The 19,461-nt window shown below is 36.2% G+C and overlaps 1 protein-coding gene across 2 annotated transcripts in view; it reads right to left on the reverse strand.

The window, feature by feature from the left end:
* Positions 1-622: 622 nt before the first annotated feature.
* Pcf11 (PCF11 cleavage and polyadenylation factor subunit) overlaps positions 623-19,461 on the reverse strand; it is a 26,583-nt gene continuing 7,744 nt past the window's right edge. The window contains exons 6-17 of one of the 2 annotated variants that reach the window (XM_005379801.2): positions 17,301-18,418; positions 16,724-16,904; positions 16,134-16,617; positions 14,039-15,597; positions 11,651-11,750; positions 8,448-8,567; positions 7,624-7,729; positions 4,874-5,057; positions 4,135-4,290; positions 3,761-3,853; positions 2,974-3,009; positions 623-1,737 (exon numbers count right to left, since the gene is read on the reverse strand). In XM_005379801.2, the coding sequence (XP_005379858.1) occupies positions 1,522-1,737; positions 2,974-3,009; positions 3,761-3,853; positions 4,135-4,290; positions 4,874-5,057; positions 7,624-7,729; positions 8,448-8,567; positions 11,651-11,750; positions 14,039-15,597; positions 16,134-16,617; positions 16,724-16,904; positions 17,301-18,418 (4,353 nt within the window). In that variant the 3' untranslated portion in view covers positions 623-1,521. The remainder of the gene's footprint in view (positions 1,738-2,973; positions 3,010-3,760; positions 3,854-4,134; positions 4,291-4,873; positions 5,058-7,623; positions 7,730-8,447; positions 8,568-11,650; positions 11,751-14,038; positions 15,598-16,133; positions 16,618-16,723; positions 16,905-17,300; positions 18,419-19,461) is intronic. The other variant, XM_005379802.2, reaches the window with a different exon arrangement.

Here is a 19,461-nt window from a genome sequence, read left to right on the forward strand (position 1 = left end):
GGTCATCAGTACAGTACAGTTCCTTAGCATGCCTAAGACAGTTAATAATCTATTCAGAATTACTGGTGTCAGCTGTATAAAAATCACCTTTTGAAAGTGTGAACTGTTTCAGACCTTTTCCTTTGCTTTAATTCTCCAAAGATATCCTTCCTGTCATTGTGAACTCCACTCCTCTATTTATGCAGTGAGATCCAGGTATCTCCTCTGTAACATCTTCAGTAACCCAACACACCACGTAGTTTGATGTGCCTGTTTCTGTCTTAGCCTTTTATCTTGAGATCTGATTTATTAAGGTAAACCCAGGTTCAAATTATTGTACAACTTCTGAAATGGGTGGCTACATTTCATATATAAACTGGATATATCATGTACCATCCATTTGTTAAGTACCAGGAAAAATACACATAGAAAGCTTGCTAGTGCCTATCTCATAGTGAGTATTCAATAAAGCATGCGCCTTTAAGTGTTTTATATGTGTACCACCTCTAGTAGATGACAGAAAGATTAGTCTTTTCTCTCAGAGTGCCTGGTTATGTCCCTGCACTCATGTTTCTAAAAACAGGTAAAGGAAAGGAAAGTCACATTCCAAAGTCACTCAAGAAATAGACATACAAACTGGAAGTTTCTTCATCATTCTATTTATTACATGTATGAGTATTAACATCTCGTGGTATCCATCTAATCAAATCAAAACCAACAAAGGAAAAGAGGTTAACCATGTTTCAAGTGAACATTCTTACAGATTCCCCTGTAACTTAAAATAGAAAATGTTCATCTGCATTAAATCGTTTGACAATTTGAAAAATATCTCTTAAAAAAAAAAAATCACCTTTAGTACTTAAATATATTTGTTAATTGCTTGATGGCAGCATTGTCCAAGTTCAAGAATAAAAATTGCTTCATTAGATACTTTGCGAAAATGGACATCTAGATGGTTTTCTATAGCTGAAGATACATATCTATATATGTGTATGCAAAAATGTCCTATTATTTTTTAAATTTTTCAAATCTGGCTTTTCTGTTAGAAAAGTCCTGCAGTGTTCTCTCACTATCCCTCTTGAAGGATAAAACTAACATCATACATTGCTTCTTTAATCATGGAAAGCTACTAGAAAAAAATCTTACGTTGAGGTTGCTGTTCAGTTCCATTTTCACCCAATAAAAAGTACAGAAACACTGTCTTTATTTGATGGTGTGCATAAATATTACACTCCATGTATAGCAAAAATATTTTTATTTATAATTTACAGTTTGACAAGTGAAAATCGTACATTTTTACACATACAATTTCATTTCATTAAATTTGCACACATCTACAGAACTTTCACACGACAAGCACCTGAAACTGTGCAGGCAGTAGGAAATGCAAATACTAAAATGTATTTATTATCCAGATTATAGCTGAAGGCCCTGCCTCAGCTAGGCAATTTATATAGATATATGTCTATATATACATAAAAAATGCTTCACCCTCTACATCCAACAGCAGCTTTGTTTAAAAAAAAACCTTTCTCATTTTATTTAAACTGACTCAACTGTATCATTTTCTGTTTTAATTTCAGTTGATGTTGTTATGCTTTCCTCTGTACAAGCTGGTGGGGTATCGATTTGTTCTTCCTTAACTTTGGGACTTTCACAGGGTTCCTGCAACTCGTTTTTGACAATGTTCAACATAATGTTCAAAGGATTTTCAACTGGTGTCTTGCTGGGAGATGGTGTACAATCAAATGAAGATGTCTACAAAATGAAAATGCCTATAAGTACTGATGAAAGTTCAAAGTAACCACATGAAAGAACACGTAGTTTTCCACGACCCTTCTCTGAGCAAAAGAACACAGATACCAAATGCTCTCAATAAACATGCTTTCTCACAAGACATGCCACAAAGATAGTCAAACAATAAAATATGCAAGTAGCCATAAATTTAACAGCCAAGTTACTACAAGTATACAGAACAAAAGAAGTTGATCGGAAATTTTTTATATTTAAACCCTACAGAAATGGTAAGCCTCACAAGTACTCAGATTTTTCTACCACAATTTTGATTACCTGAGAGACTTAAAAGTCTCCACAAACCATTATAGGAAATGCTAAATCTTTTGGATGACCTAGAAATACCTCCAAAACTATCTCAAACCCAGTTTCATTGGCAGTTGTGTTCCACTACTTGGGTTTTGCTTTGTTTTGTTTTTTCTTTTTGAAACAGGGTCTCGCTCTGCAGTTCAGGCTGGCCTTGAGCTCACTTTGTAGCCCAGGCTGGTCTCAAACTTGCAATGATCCTCCTGCCTCAGCCTCCTAAATTCTGGGATTACAGGTGTGCACCACCAAACCAGGCCACTATTTGGTTTTTTAAAAATATTCTGACCTACAAGTACAATTAGAGGTGTGTTTTTTCTTCCCCTACTACTGGGGGGATTGAACCCATAAAATGTTAAACTAAAACCCAGCCCTTGCTGTTTCCCCACGCTGGCCTCAAATTTAATTATCCTGCCTCAACCCCCTGATTAGCTAAGATTACAAGTGTGAACCATCACACCAAACAACAATTTAAAGTTCTAAGGCTACAAGACTGATGTCTTCTCAGATTTTATGTGATCATTTAAAAAATATTCTTCTACTAGATGGCTAAATGGTGTAAATGAGAAAAACAAAAAGCATTTAATATTCCCACAGTTCTAAACCTACTCCTATCACCATACTTGTTTTCCATATTCCTCTAGTGCTAGTGTTCTAATTTTAAAAAAATACTCAAGTGAACAGAGGCAACAAATGACAAAAATATTTCAAAATTTAAATTGTTTGCACATCACAGAACATGGCAAATTGCTTATGTTATCCTATCTAACCACTGTTTTAGTAAGCAATCTAACTGCTACATCAAAACACAAAGGACAGCTCGGTATATTAAGTAAAATAATACTGCTCTGATGTCAAAATAATATAAATGAGAAATACAGTAACCAAAGAACTTACATTTTGATAATCTTCATAACATGATGGGTGATAAATCTAAAACAAAAAGGAAAAAAAGTAAGTATCTTTTCACATGTAATTTCAAATGGACAATTCTGAAATGACTTTTCCTTTTAAAATTTAAGCCAGAAGATAATGGTGATAAAAACTAATCACAAAAGAGCTAAAATCAATGTTAGTATGAAAACTCATGAAATCTGCTTTGTACATTTAAATGTCTAATATAAAATGATGTGCTACCGAGACAGTAACAGTTTTGATGATGAAATCATAAAATTCAAAATCAAATAGGGAGAGGACATATTCTAAAGACCATGTCTGAGCTTAGCAGTAGGTAATTATGCTACCTATTATATAAGTACAGAGCCAGTTGCTTTCTAAGATCCCTCAAAACTTAAACATTCTATGACTAAAGTACAATGCCAGCTGGGCATGGTGGTACTCGCCTGTAATCCCAGCACTCAGGAGGCTAAGGCAGGAGAATGAAAGAGGCAGCCGGGGATACATAGTGAATGCAAAGCCAGCCTGAACTACATAGCGACACCCTATCTTAAAAAAAAAAAAAACAAACAAACAAAAAAAACAAGCCAATGCTTTTTTTACTGACAACAACAAAAAAAATTCTACTCTTTCAAAGTGGTAAACCACTCCAACAAAAAATATTAACACTGGCCAGGAATATAGCTCAGCGGCACAAGCACCTGCCTGGCAAGCACTGGTCCTGAGTTTGATTCCCAGTACCAAAAAAGAAAAAATTAACACTCAAAAAGTAAGAACTAAAAATTACCTTTCCATCCACTCTAATAGCATTTTTTAAGTGCCATTCCTCCTCCTCTTCGTCCCAGTACTGTTCAAATTGTTCTTGGCAGATTTCACAACTCTAAGGTAGAACCACATAAAAGTTACATAACAGAACACATTTGGTCCCAATAAAATAAAAGTAAACACAGCTTGAGTCAAACATTTCAGAATTACCAGTTTAAATAATATCCAATATATAATACAGACATAGAGATTTCAGTTTTAAGGACTGATAAACTGCGGGCAAAAACAGTTAATCTTTACCACAGTTAGTCACTGGTATTTAAAAGAAATATAAAGTGATACATGATTACTTAAGAATACTCCCAAAAGCAGAAAATTTAAACACTGGCCTCTTACCTCAACTGCTCCAGCTGGTCCAGCAGGTACACTCTGGAACTCCTTTTCTTTAGCAGCCTCCTGAGTTTTAAGCACAACCTCTTCATGTGCCTTTTCAAAAAACTGGCTCTTTGCACGTTCTTCCAGGTCAGCTATCTCCTCAAATTCTATCCAGTCCTTAAAGTGAGTTGATTTATAAAGAATATTTTTATTTATTCTACAAACTTACTCTTTTTTTTGGTAGAATACAATTTAAAGGTAAAGGTTCATTCTTCTACAGTACAATCTAATATTTAATACTTTCTCTTAGCCCTATGAAAATAAGCTATGGAGCAAATGATGAACAGTTATACTTTCTCTTAGCCCTATGAAAATAAGCTATGGAGCAAATGATGAACAGTTAACATCTTAATGTTAATTTTCCATTAAGTTACAACTTTAGATAAACTTTATCTGAAAATAGATAAAACTTTATTTAAACTTTAAAACTTTTAGATAAAACTTTATTTTAGAAATTTTATGAAAAAATTTCAGTAACTGAAACTTGGAATTATAAAACCAGAACAAGTTTGTGTGCTCATATAATTTCAATAAACAATAAATACATATACTTCAAAATTCCTTTATTTAAAAAAACTATTGTAGGGGTCAAATTTTATTCATGAAAATTCATGTTAAGCCTATTTATTATTTAATATACCTTTAGAGGAAGATATAAATAAAGGCTAAAAGATAGCTCAAAACCATGTGGATTACTTACAGTTAGACTGTAGTACCAACGTCTATGAGTGACTTTTCTGCTAACATCTTTCTCAGTTCTATTTTGTCGATAATGCCAGTCCAAGTGATCTGCATATACATCTGTTTGTGACGTTGTAAACCTCATTCCACAAGAGTAACACTGAATACCAGTGTACAGCCGATTTATAACACTGTCATAACGTCTATTTTGAAAAAGAAATAACCTTTAGTTTTGATAACGGCTTAATGGCTTCAAAAAAATAAATTACAAATGCTAAAGTTTTCCATATTTTTACACAGGGCAAACCAAAAAGAACTGCCTGAAGCAGTTAATACCAAAAGATTGATATTACCTAATAGTGTTATCAGTGACCCTTTTTCCTTAACTTTAATGAATATTGGAACCTACCTGGATAGGCTTATGCCCTACTTACTTCCTTTGGCTAAAAATGGAAGGATCCCATGCTAGCCAAGGCAATAATAAATGGCCTATTCTTAGCTTGGAGTTGAGAGCAAGGTGGAGATGGCTAAACAGTTGAATTTCACCTCTCTAGACCTGTAAAGATCTGAATAATTCAACTGCTCCACTGTTGCTTGAAGAGCAGTAAGGGAGATATTGTAACAATATGGGTAACCGGGAAAAAAAAAAGACCAACAGTAAGCTGGTGAACAACAATGCATTTTTAAAAATTCTGCGCCGTGTTTGAGAAGAAATATATGTAGATCAAGTACATGAACAAATAGTGCTATTATCAACCCACAGGAGGAGAATAAAGGAAAATTCAGAACACTGGTACTTTGCATCCCATCAAAAACATTTGCAATCCTGATACTGAATAATGATTTAATGAAAAATAAGTTTTATAACTACATGGAGGGAGTTGGTAAGGTACTAAAAGATTAGGTAGGTACAGTGGTACAGTCTGTGGTCTCAACTCCTTTTCAGGAGGCTGAAAAGGGGATCACTTCAGAACTTCCAGGGGTTCACGGCAACCCTGGACAACACAAATAATACCTTGTCTCTGTTTTAAAAAGCGGGGTGGAGAGACCTGTGGATGTAGCTCAGTGGTACAGCACTTGACTGCAAGGCAAGGTCTCAAGATCCCCAGCACTATTAAAAATTTTAAAACATCAAGTCAAACAAAAACTAGGTAAAATTTTACTTTTAAGAGTCTGTGTAGGGCCAAGGATCTAGCTCAGTGGCACAAGCACCTGCCTGGCAAGCACAAGGTCCTGAGTTTAATTCCTGGTACCAAAAAAAAAAAAAAAAGAGTCTATGTAAACAATACATCAAGCAGAAAAAATGCGTATTTCAAGAAATGAAGTAAATCTCAAAAAACCTCTATAAAATATTTGAAATAGTAACTACTTACTAGTTTTTACTTACTAGCTCATTAAATTACTATTTCTATATATTTCTAATCCACATAAATATATCTCAAAAGACTTTTCTGACTTTGTAACAATTTTTAAAGAGAAAAATCTTAAAAAAGAAAAATAAAAGTAAAGTAAAAAAATATTTGAAAAAATCAGTTGCTTCTAGAGAAGAACACGATATAAAGAACAGTTTCAGGAAAAGGGCATGCCATCTTTTCTAAGCTTTTAAATATGTGAAGGGATTACAAAGGGAAGTAACTCAAAAATAGTAAAACCCATTTAGCTATTTAATTTTACATAAACTAGAAGAATATTATGAATCTACTGGAAAACAGCTTTAAAGGTTTTGAAATACAAACTTATGTAAAGATAATGTACAAAATTTTGATAGTGGTTACCTGTAAAGTAAGACTTATAAGTAATTATACTTTGATTTACAGCTGTCCCATGTTACCCACAAGGAGTTGGTTCCAGGAGTTCCACGGATACCAAAACCTGCTGATAGCCAAGCCCCTTATGTAAAATGGCATAGTATTTGCATAAAACCTACATATACCCTCCTATATATTTTAAATTATCTCTGAGTTATTTATGATGCCTAATACAACGCACATGCTTTGTAAACAGTTGTAATGCTGTATTATTTAGGGAATAATGACAAGAAAATGTCTGTACATACTGAGTATAAACACCTTTTTAAAAAACTCTTTTCAGTCCAGTTGGTTAAAACCCGGAATGTAGAAACTGGATATCAAGGGCTGTCTATATTTTCTAAGTTTCTACAATGACCATAATGCTATGTATAAAAACTGATTTTTTTTTTTTTTTTTGAGCTGGTCTCGTTATGCAGTTCAGGCTGGCTTGAGCTCACTTTGTAGCCCTGGCTGGTCTCAAACTCACAACGATCCTCCTGCCTCAGCCTTCCAAGTACTGGGATTACAGGTGTAATCCAAGTACTGGGATTACAGGTGTAATTGCCACCACACCAGGCAAAAACTGATTTTTTCTAAAAATTTTTAAATGCTGAACTATAAAACTTCATTTTCTGAACTTCCAAGGTGTAAGAAAGTACAGGGAAAAAAATGACAAATGGAAAATGAAGATAAAGAAGGAAAATACGAATAATTATTAACATTCAATATTTAAACTCCCTACCATTTTTTGTCCAAAAGACATATAAAAATAGAAATGTTAGTATGACTTTATGACCTAAATACTTGTGCAGCAGACATATTTTAAGAGGATTTTAAAAATTAGCTTCCTAAAGATTATGTATGTATTATCATTCAAAAAAAAAAAAAACAGGCTTCCTAAATTTTAGAATAGTAAAAGGGATAAAATCAATTAACATTACATGTAAAGCTCTCTTTTAAAGAAAATGAGAATACATACTGTTTCAATTCTTCAATTATAAAATTAGTAAGATCTGGAACATCCTGATCTTCATTTTGATCTTCCTCCTCTTCAGGCGGAGGCTGAGCAGCAACTTCATTTACTTCTTCAATTGAGAACAAAGAGAAAATTGCTCAATACCATTAAGAAATATAGGAACACTAAAGTGTTACAGAAGCATAGAGAAACCCACCCCGTCTATTCAGTGCTTTTGAACTCTTTACTGGCCAAGGAACCTAATGTAATTTCTTGTAATTTTATTTCCTCAATATCCAAATTATCTAAAGTTAATGTAGAATAACATAAAAAAATCTACACACAAAATTTGCAAGAAAGTTAAGTGAAACAAATGTTCACTATAAGGGTAATAGTTCAATTTTAGACAATTTAAAAGGGTGTCACAGCCATGCATGACAGTGCATGCCTATAATCCCAGCACCCTCAGAGGCCAAGGCAAGAGACTTACAAGTTGAAACCCACAGTGGGTAACTTAGCAAGAACCTGACTCAAAATCAAAAATATACAGGGCTGGGAGTTAGCTCACTTAAAAGGTCCTATGTTCAATTCCCAGTATTCCTCCTGACACACACACACACACACACACAAAATGTCATTAGAAGTCAATTATATTTGGTTTTCAAATAGGTAAAAGACATACCTAAGGATTATCACACAGTGCAACTCTTTAATGACCCTTACTGACATTTTTGTTGTTGTTTTTCCGGTACCGGGAATCAAACTTACGACCTTGCGCTTGCCAGGCAGGCGCTGTGCCACTGAGCTAAATCCCCGGGCCCCTGACATTATTTAAAAACCATACTTACGTGTTGTAGCAGAATCAGGCTGGGATAATTTGAGAATTCCTGTTTTTAGCAGTTTTGAAAACAATTCATTTACATCCACCTGACTGAGATGATTGTCAGGATATGCCTTAGGAAGAGCACCTTAAAAAAAAATGAAATTCTTAAAGTCAAAGTAGAGTAGAACTGAAAAGTATGTATTATACTAAGCATTTTTCAGTTTTCTTTAAGATGTCCTACTAAGGATAAATATGACAGAATCTTATTAATGATAGGTTTAACTATTTCACAAGTTCTTCAAGTTAACTATTCATTTAGGTCAAACAAGTCCACACCACTTGAGAAAACACTTCCAGGACATATATTGAAAACTAATAATATACAGACACGTTTATGACTGTATAGATAGTCTAACAAATGAGTATTACCCACTTTTGTCTAATTAATTCCATGCGGAAGAAAAGATAGAGGAAAGGAAGCCTTGTGTTCCCTTCTATGCAACACAGCAGCACGCTTAGACTCAGCTCTCCACCTTTCTAATTCTCTACTCACCTAACCACACTGGAGCAAGTACTTTTATATGGCCAAAGTGGTACACCACACCACTTAGCACAATTTCTAGGGGAAGAAAGCCAAAGTAGGAAAAGTATTCCTGACTCCACTGGCTCCCTGCCCTGATTATACAAAGTAACTGAGGCACGAGGATGAGACTTGCAGCTTTAAGTATACATGCCACGATGACCTCTGCTGAGTTACTGCCCTTGCTAAGCAGCTCAGGCTACTGCTGAACAGCACCAAGCTTACCGAAGGTCAACTATAAACACAGAAGCTGGGGTATAGTTCAGTGATAAAATGTTTGCTTAGCATCCTTCCCCTGGGTTGCATCCCCAGCAACACACACACACACACACACACAACCAGTATTTCAATGTATTTGCTTATCAATAGTATGCATGTGCCTACACCTCCAGAAAAATTCTGAACGACAAAATGTTCTTTTTAATGGCAGAACTTCAATTCCCATGCATGATATTCATAATTGCTACCCTTAACCTTATATACTCGGTACATATAGTATCTTATATAAAGTAGGCTAATTAAAGTCTGTTCAAATTAAATGAGGCCGAGCATGGTAATACACCATCTGTAATCCTAGCACTTGGGAGGCTGAGGTAGGAAGATCACCTTGAGTTGGAGGCCAGCCTGGGCTACATAGTTCAAAGCAAGCCTAAACTACATAGCAAGACCGTCTCAAAAAAAGTAAAAATGAATAAATAAATCAACCTCAATAGTTAATCAATTACAATAGCATTCTACACACTAACATAACATTCCATTCCATCCCAATTAGCTACATATGTAAGAGGGATTATTAGGTATTCAAAGTCTGCAAGCAGCCAGGCTTATTGATTAAGAGCTTGAACTGGGGCTGGGGATATAGCTCAGTGGTAGATCAACTGCCTAGCAAACATGAGGTCCTGGTTCCAATCTCCAGCAAAAAAAAGAACTCTAGAACCAGAGCTAGAAATTTTACTTTCAAACTGGGGACATAATCAAGTTGCTTATTTGTATGTCAGTTTCCCATGCCAGTAAAATGGGAATAATTTTTTCTACCTAAGGTTGTTCTAAGGATTAAATAAACAAGTACTTGTAAGGCACTAAAGTATTTGGCACTATCTTCCAGCTGGTGTGGGTGGGTTGTTTGTTTGCAGTACTGGGGTTGACCCAACTTGCCATCCTCCTGCCTCAGCCTCCCCAGAGTGCTAGGATTATAAGCATGCACCACCATGGCCAGCTTATATACAGTATATAAGGAAATCAATCAATAGATCTGCTACACTAAAACGTTCTTTAAAGGATGAACCCTAAATTCCTCCTAGTATAATGCCCAACATCTGTAAATAATCAATTCATGCTTTAATGAATAAATGAACAAGGGTATAAAACTACTGGGAAAATGATGGTTTCACTTTCAAATTAGAATAGAAACCTTGAGAAAAGCTTTAGACAGCTCTGAACACTGTTCACATAATTTATAAAAATAAGTACAACTTGAAAAAGGAAGACATGACCAACTTCCAATATTCCCAAACCAGGGGAATGAAATGTGATTTCCTCTGTGATACTTCTATACCCTGTATTTATCCATATATAACCCAATATTGTACAAGAAAGAAGAAAATTTGCAGTGTTTGCACACTATCTCAGCCCACTCTTGCAGTGTACAAATGCTGCAAGTTAAAAAAAAAAAAAAATGCTGCAAGTTTTCATCTTATATTCAATGCAAAAAACTGGTTTCTAAAGGAAAATACATTAATATAGCACTTGCATACTTTATCATTTGCTTCTCTTTTTTAAAAAAATTCCTGGGCAAAAACTGACACTGTGAACATCCTGTTCACAAAGGAAACAACTCAAAAGCAGGAACACTTGCTTATACCCTGCCACCTATTAAGGGAGAGGGTAGAGACAGATTCTAATGCTAGTCTTTTAAGTTTAGATCCTTTCCTTCCCTTTGTATATATTCTAATTGTCCACTAGAAATTAAAAGCAAAAAGCTTTCATATGGAATGAATGTTGAGTTGACACAACTAACAAATGAATGCACAAATAATAAAATTAGCTAGTACCTCTATAATTACTTTGACAGTTTTGAAGAACTCCCTAAATTTGTAAATTGAATAACTTACTGCAACACTAAAAGTATGCTAGTGAAAACATTTTTAATGATTTAGTAAATAAAAGAAACATTACTAGTATTTGGTTAGGCTAGTTTTCAGTAAATTAACTTTCATGTTAAGTTAAAAATCACCATTATTTATATACTTTCCACCTGCCATGTATTTAAACTAAAACTAGTTTTGAAAATCCATTTGTCCGTTAGTAGTTATGACTCACCCCACAGTAACCAACATGCTTATCAGGGACCTGACTAAGAAATCACAAGGTTTTTTCCTTAATTTTAGTCACCATGAATCCATTAATTTTATAAGGTAGTAACCCTAGTATTTACTTAGCAAATGTTTACTGGATTATAACAAATACATACACACAAATCAACTGAAAATATCAACTGAGGTTTCTGAGGTATGACATTTACATATTCTATATTCTATCTTATCACAAGTATCTACCCCATCTCCCAGCTCCCACTCAGTTGATGTCCTTACTATCTGTTGCACAAAATAACTATTCTTTGCACAAAATAAAGTTCACAAAGTACATACCTGAAGGATTCTGAACAAATGCTCCAGGATTTTGTGGATGAACTGGTAAAAATTGTTGTCCTTGGCCAAATGCTACTGGCTGAGCAACACCCGTCAGAACCTGTAAGATAAACCTTAATGTTAAGACTATCCTTGGGGCCGGGGATATAGCTCAGTGGTACAAGTGCCTGCCTAGCAAGCTCAAGGACCTTAGTTCGATTCCTGGTACCAAAACAAAAAAGAAAGAAAGAATATCCTTGGTATATATTAAGTAACCTGTTAACATTATAATCACATAAAAGTATTCACAGATACCATTATGGGCCTACTTCCTACGATAGTAAATATTTAAAAGGTAACCTGACTGGGTCACTCCACTTCTAGATCTTCTATAATCAACAACACCCTTATCTATTTCATAGTCGTAAGTAATTACAAATGGGTCAAAACTTTCCTGATAAGTTTAAGACACCATGCAAAAACAAGGTAGTCACCAATTACCCGTATGACCTCATGAAGATCAGTTCACTTTGGAGGTACAGTCCAAAGAGAAGTGGCATCCAGCAATACAACCTGTACACAACTACAGAAGCTAGTTACGAAGCTGAATCCCTGGCCTCTTTCTAGTCATAACCCTGCCTTAATTAGTAATCTGAACTGTAGGTGATCATCCTATGTGTTTATCATTTTTAGATAAAGTTATGGCTCAACACAAAGTAAACTGTGTAAAGGACATCAAAGAGAATGTTAAAAAAAAGTTTAAAAGGGGCAGTGATGTGACTCAGTGGTAGAGCACTTGCTTATCATGTATCAGGCCCTGGGTTCAATTCTCAACACTACAAAACAAATATAATAAAGCCAGGCATAGTGGCCCACACTTGCAATCCCGGAACTTGACAGACTGAGACAGGAGAATGGCCAGCCTGGGATACTTAGTGAGTTCAAGGCCAGCCTGAACTACACAGTGAGATTCTGCCTCAAAAACACAAAATAAAAAATTAACTAAAAATAAGACCTCTTGAAACAAATCAGGAAACAAGTACTGGTGTACTGGCATACAAATAATGTATTTGTAGTCTCCAGCTTCTACATGTTGCTGGTATGTAAATATACACCATTTATAAACTTGATTCAGTATCCATGTGAATTTTCAGTGGTATGAGTGCATAATAAGAACCTACCAGAGTTCTGTTCAATGTAGGAACAATACTTAATGTCAAGTCCCAGTCTAGAGTACTTCTGAATAACTATCATTTCTTTTAAGACATACAATAGAGTAAATCTAACAGGCCAATTTTTTTTTACCTGAAATTACCATTGGATATGAACAGAATACTACTTTCTGTCAATATTGGTCACAATGTACTGAGATTTTTATTATTTTACATTTTCTTCCATGTAACAGTGCTACTATAAAATGAATTTGACTTGATAAAATATTACCACCAGCAAAAAGATAAATTTAGCCCAGGAGAATTTTAGGAGGCAAACAAAAGCAGTCACTTAAATATCAAATGAACTACAAATTGCAAATCACTACCTTAAGTTTATTTTAATATGCATTTTTAGATGTATTCAAAACAAGTGTGAATGATGCAAATGGATGGCTGACTGTATGTTCAGGTACCAGAGCGCATTAGAAGGCAGGTAACAAGTTTGCTGCAGTAACATTAGTATCAAGCCAATGTATTTGATTAGATGGGAAAGATGGTCAAAGTAGGAAGAGAAGACAAAAAACAGAATCATAGATATTTAAAGCATGGATTTAAAAAAAAAGAAAAATGGCTAATTTCATTTTCTCATTTGTTTAACTAAGGTTAAGGAAGTTCTTAAGAAAAGTCTATTTTATTGCATATTAGGGCTCAACACTTGTTCAGGATAGAAGTTATGAAACACAACTATATACTTCTTCACAAGCTTTGAAACAAAAAAGAAATGAAAGCCTTGTATGTGTATGCATGCGCCTGTGTGTATATACGACATAGGGCTCAACACTTGTCCAGTATAGCAGAAGTTTATGAAGCACAACTATATACTTCTTCACAAGCTTTGAAACAAAAAAGATCATCCTATGTGTCTATCATTTTGTATATGTATGCATGCGCCTGTGTGTATATACGACAGACAGTGGTGAGGAAGACAAGAGGATAGAAAGGAGGGTGACTCAGTTATTTACCCCAGATGTTTTAAGAGCTAAAATCAGTTCTGGATTTAATTTGCTAATTTCATTCCCCACACAGTGTCAGCCCATACTAGATTTTTGAAGTACAATAAGACCTTCCTTCAGAAAGGAAAAAAAAAAAAAAGCTTTTATCCAATCTATGTAATAATCCACCTCAAACCCTAGGAACATTTAAAAAATACTTATCTGCATATCAAATAAATTTAGAATAACCACAACAAACCTACCTGCTGAGATGCTTGAATATTTCCGACTGACATTGGAGCAGGTAAATTGCCAAAGTTTCCAAATTGAGAACTCTGAAGATTCTTTTCATCAAAATAGTGTCCAGAAGCTCTATTAAGGGGATTTGAGAAATTCTGGTTTCCAGGGCCATGTGGTCCATTAAAATTTGGTCCTTGAGGTGAATCAAATATTTGTTCATGTCTTTGGAACTGTAGTCCTTGTGATGGGTTATTAAAAGCATTGCCAGGTGAATCATTATACGGACCAGTCTGATTAAAAGATACTGACTCCAGCCTCTGTGGATGATTGTCAAATCGTGTGCCTTGTAGACCAAGAGGAATCTCAAACCTGGAGGCTTGCTGGTGTTGTGGACCATCAAATCTTTGAGGTATACCATCAAATCTTGGTTGAACTTGCTGTCCAGGTGGTCCATCAAACCTCTGAGGGCCTGGCTGACCAGTTCTTTCAAATCTAGGACCTGGCTGACCATGTAACCCATCAAATCTTGGCAAGAGTGATGGCTGACCTGGCTGCCCATCAAATCTTAAAGTATGGCAACCTTCAAATCTTGGGCCACCTTGACCCAGAGGCCCTTCAATTCTCAGGCCACCTCCTGGTACAGGGCCTTCAAACCTCATTCCACCTCCTTGTTGTACTAAAGGTCCTTCAAACCTAATCCCAACCCCTGGCTGACCATGTGGACCATCAAATCTCAGGTTCCCACCAAGTTGATTATGTTGTCCTTCAAATCTCAGACCACCTACTGACTGACCATGGGGGCCCTCAAACCTCATCCCAACTCCTTGCTGCAGCAAAGGCCCCTCGAATCTGATCCCACCTCCTGGCTGACCATGAGGTCCATCAAACCTAATTGCAGCCCCTGATGGACCATGACCCCCCTCAAATCGAAGACCACCTACAGGCTGACCTCGGGGATTATCAAATCTAAGACCACCCACAGGCTGACCATGAGGTCCCTCAAACCTTAGACTACCCACAGGTTGACCGCGATGTCCTTCAAACCTGAGACCACCAACAGGCTGGCCCCCTGGTCCTTCAAATCGCAAACCACCTGCAGATCCCTCAAACCTCATACCAGGGGAACCTTCAAACCGAAAACCACCTCCTCCTGCTTGACCAATTGGTCCCTCAAACCGCAAAGGCGTCCCTACTGGTCCTGGAGGACCTTCAAATCGCAAAGGACACCCCCCTCCTAGCTGACCCTGTGGTCCTTCAAATCTCAGAGGGCCTCCTCCCCCCATCTGGCCAGGTGACCCATCAAACCGAAGAGACCCTGGTGTAGGAGGTCCATCAATTCTAGGGCTCAATTTATTAGGTCCTTCAAAAATCATCTTGGTTGGGCCATCTCTTGATACAGATGGCCTACTAGGTCCATCAAATAATGGTCTGTCTTCAGCTAAAGCCGTAAGTCGTTGATTTGTATCAAGGCCAGCAAATCTTGATGCTGGGCTATCTACAAATGGTTTATCTGAATCTTCATATCTGGGTCGCTTAAGTGGAAAACGATCATTGAATGGAGATCTCTGCTCTTCTCGTACACCTTTTAAAAAGAAAAAAATACTTTCACTAAATTGGAGTTTATATCCAATTATCTTAAAGACTTTATATTCAGCTAAATGTTTACCACAGATAAACAACTATCTCACTATATTAGAAGGGAGGGAAGAGACAGACACTATGCAATAGATAGGAAGATGCCCTCTAGATTCAGAAACATCTAGGTTAAAAGAAAATCCCCATCCTATGAACTTATTGTTTGAGAGCAAGTTATTTAACTTCGGTGGTTCTGTTTCCTATCTGTTAAATGCGGATAATATATATTTAACTGGGTAAGAATTAAATAAAATCACATAGTAAAACAACAAAACAAAACAAAAAAACCTAGTGAAGTCTTTGATAAGTAACTATCCTTATGGTAGTTCCCTTTTTCCAAGAGGGAAAAATAAAACACAACAAAATAAACAGGAAAAAAAAAAAAGTACTCTGAACAGTAACAAAATCCATCCCCACTTAGCCTGTTCACTTTCCCTTCACTTCTGTGATTGAATAGGCATAATCTATTTTAACTTTTTCTACCTTTAGCAGAGACTTGCTCGTCATGTCTTCTCCGGCCCTCATGGGGTGAAAGATTCTCAGCATAAGTACGACTCCCAGATATAGGAGAAAGACGTCTTGCTCTTTCACTAAATTGTTCTTTTCTGTCAAACTGTGCTCCACTATTCCTACTTGCATGTTTACTTTTGGATGGCTCACATTCTATTCCAGACAACAAGGCATCAGTCAAAGGGTAGTCAAAAATATCAGGATCTAAAAGATCAAGTCTTGGAAATGAATGCTGAACCTGTGTCCTTTTCAGTTTTGCTTTATGTTCATAGTAGGTTAATTCAGCATCAGATAAAAGAGGTTTCTTTTTTAATCCACCTTTATTTTCTTCTGTAGGGCTATCCCGTACATTGCATCTATGTTTACCTTCTTGATACTGAAATAGCTGACGAATTTGATGCACAACAACAAGGAACTCATCCTGTGTAATTTCACCAGATGCTAAACGTTCACTCGCCTGCACAGGGATAATGAAAGAAAATTAAATATATTAAATATAAAAAGTACTTACAAAAAAAGACAAAAGACAATAATGACTACAAGGGATTAATCACAGTAACTACCTTTTGAAGTAATTCTCTTTTGCTTGCAAGTGTTAACTCTTTAGGAATCTGAAGATTGGCATCTACACTTAATCGATGCTGCTGCTTTGGGGCCCGAGGTGACAAGATTCCTTTAGTGCTTGACCAGCTCTCCCTATGCCTTAGATGAGGAGATTTACTATGTTCATCGCCCTGCTGTAAACTGAAACCACAAATGCAATACGTTATTTCCAAAGTGTCTTCTCTTTCATTCTCAAAACTATATTTAAAAATCCTTTTCAAACAATCTGCTTAAAATAGAGGTAAATAACCATGAAAAGTAAACACACACAAAAAGGGAAATCAGGTACGAGAAGAATTCTAATTCTTCTGTGACCTGGACTGTGGCCTTAGTAGATTAGTAAACCTTTCCAAACTTCAGTTTTCTTCTCTGTAAAATAGGAATAATGGTATTTAACCCACAGGGTTGTAAGAATTAGATGGAAAAATAAAGTAGTAATTATAATATACAATATTTCCTAACATTTAAATTTTTAAATTAACACTATCTTTAAAATGCATACCTTATTGTACTTAAACAAAAATGTTAACATCATACCTTTTATTTTCTTCCCAACCAGATTTCCATCTTTTGGTAGACTTAGAACTTTGCCAATTTTCTATATTCTCCTTTGGTTCAGTGCCCGATTTTGTAGAATGTTGATTTGCAATCTCTTGTGGTCGTTCCTCATCAGTCTTTTTCATTCGTCTTGGATCTCGAACATCCTGTTTAGTACCTCTCTTAGCATTTCTTTCTTCCCTGGAAGGTGGTGTAAACTCTTCCATATGTGATTGCTTAATTCCTGACTGGCGCATCTTCCCAGCTTTGGGTATCAAAGTTGGAGACATACTTCTTTGCCTTCGTTTGGGTGACCGCCTATCTCTTCTCTTTGGGGAATGTATAATTGGTGACCGAGACTTGGGTGATCTCGACCTTGAACGTTTTCTAGTGCTCGATCTCCCAGGTTTTGTTCCCTGTTTCTCTGATTCTTCTGTTATTGTATCCTGTTTTTGTACAACACCATTTATTATTTTATTTCTGCTTCCAATCAGTCTGTGTTCAGATGATTTCATGTGCTCATCCTTATCCTTTTTTTCTGCAGTTTTTCTCTTTTCTTTTATATCATCATCTTTGCCATCAGTCTTATCCTGAAGATGTTTTTTTAATCTTGGATCTCTCTTGTTCATATCAGACAACCTCACACTTTCAGATTCTTGACTCTTCAAGTCTTTTGTGTGGGACAGTTTGTTTTTTAAGGGTGATGGTGATTTAGATTTAGATTTAGACTTAGAATCTAATTGGTCAAGTTCTTTCTTGATTACTTTTTCACTTGATTTACTTTTTTCTTGCTTGGATGAGTTTAGCTTTTCAGAGGGTGCAGCTTTACTCGTCTTAATATCAGACTGATTCAACGTGTTCATTAGGAATTCTTTTCTGTGACTTTGATCTTTTCCATGAGAAGAATGTTGGCTCATCCTGTTAAGACGAGGATCTCGGTTAGTTCCTTTCAGATCCTGCATTTGTAAGGATGGCCCTGGACGGTTTTTCTCAGGTTGCACAGGAACCTGATGGGGAGCTTTAACTGCCATAGCAGGAATTTGTGAAACGTGTAATTTGGATGGTGCGGATCCAGGACCCAAGTTGGATGTCTCAGGCTGAACACCAAGAGAAACTGCCTGAAATAAAAAATAAACGTTCACATTAATACTATACAACATGCAGATCACCTTCATCTCTTGACATTATACAGAATATAATAAAGAATACAGCCAGGTGTGGTGTGGTGGCATACACCTGTAATCCCACCACTCGGGAGGCTGAGGCAAGAAGATTGCCGTGAGTTCCACGCCAGCCTGGGCTACAAGGCGAGTTCAAGGCCAGCCTGAACTGCACAATAAAACCGTCTCAAAGACAAGAAGGAAGGAAGGAAGGAAAGGACACAAAAAGAAAGAAAGAATACAAAGCTGTATTTAATAAATCTCTTTACTCAATACTGCATATATATTGCACATTTCCAGTATACAAGCATAATGTAAAGAAAGTCAGTTCTTAAGTGGTTCCTTACTTCCAATTAGTCCTTGCTTTTTTCTTTCATATTATGTCTAGACAGAATTGGAGGCCACCCTCTTTCTTCCTAACTATGTATTCAAGAGTCTAAGCAAGACTGTATCAAAGAAACTGCTAAATAACTACACTCTAGCTGCACTGCACAACAGTCGGTCATTCCAGTTAAATTCTATCATGAAATGTACTTTCTCCTAAAATAGCACTGTTAATAAACTTGTAAAATCCTGTCTTCCTCTACCTCCTCTCAAATAAGTATAATTTAATAGTAGCAGTAAGTATAATATAATGTAAGATCATACATAAAAACACATATACATACACCTGCAGGTCTCCTTAATTTTTTCAGGGCCTTCCTTTTGCACACTTCCTTTGTTCATTATATTAAAGACTAAGTAAAAATATTCATCACAACAGAACTATCTTGGGACTGAAATACTAAGTCCACTCTAATATAACAGTTAAACAAAACTAAGATGCTACCTCATAAGATAGCTATCTAGTGACAAATATTTGTAAGAAATAATTGTACAGAAGCCGGGCATGGTGGCACATGCCTGTAATCCCAGCACTCGGGAGGCTGAGGCAGGAGGATCGTTGCGAGTATGAGACTAACCTGGGCTACAAAGTGAGCTCAAGGCCAGCCTGAACTGCA

The sequence above is a fragment of the Chinchilla lanigera genome, unplaced genomic scaffold (assembly GCF_000276665.1).
Source record: "Chinchilla lanigera isolate Chin_1 unplaced genomic scaffold, ChiLan1.0 scaffold00013, whole genome shotgun sequence".
Taxonomy (NCBI): Eukaryota; Metazoa; Chordata; class Mammalia; order Rodentia; family Chinchillidae; genus Chinchilla; species Chinchilla lanigera.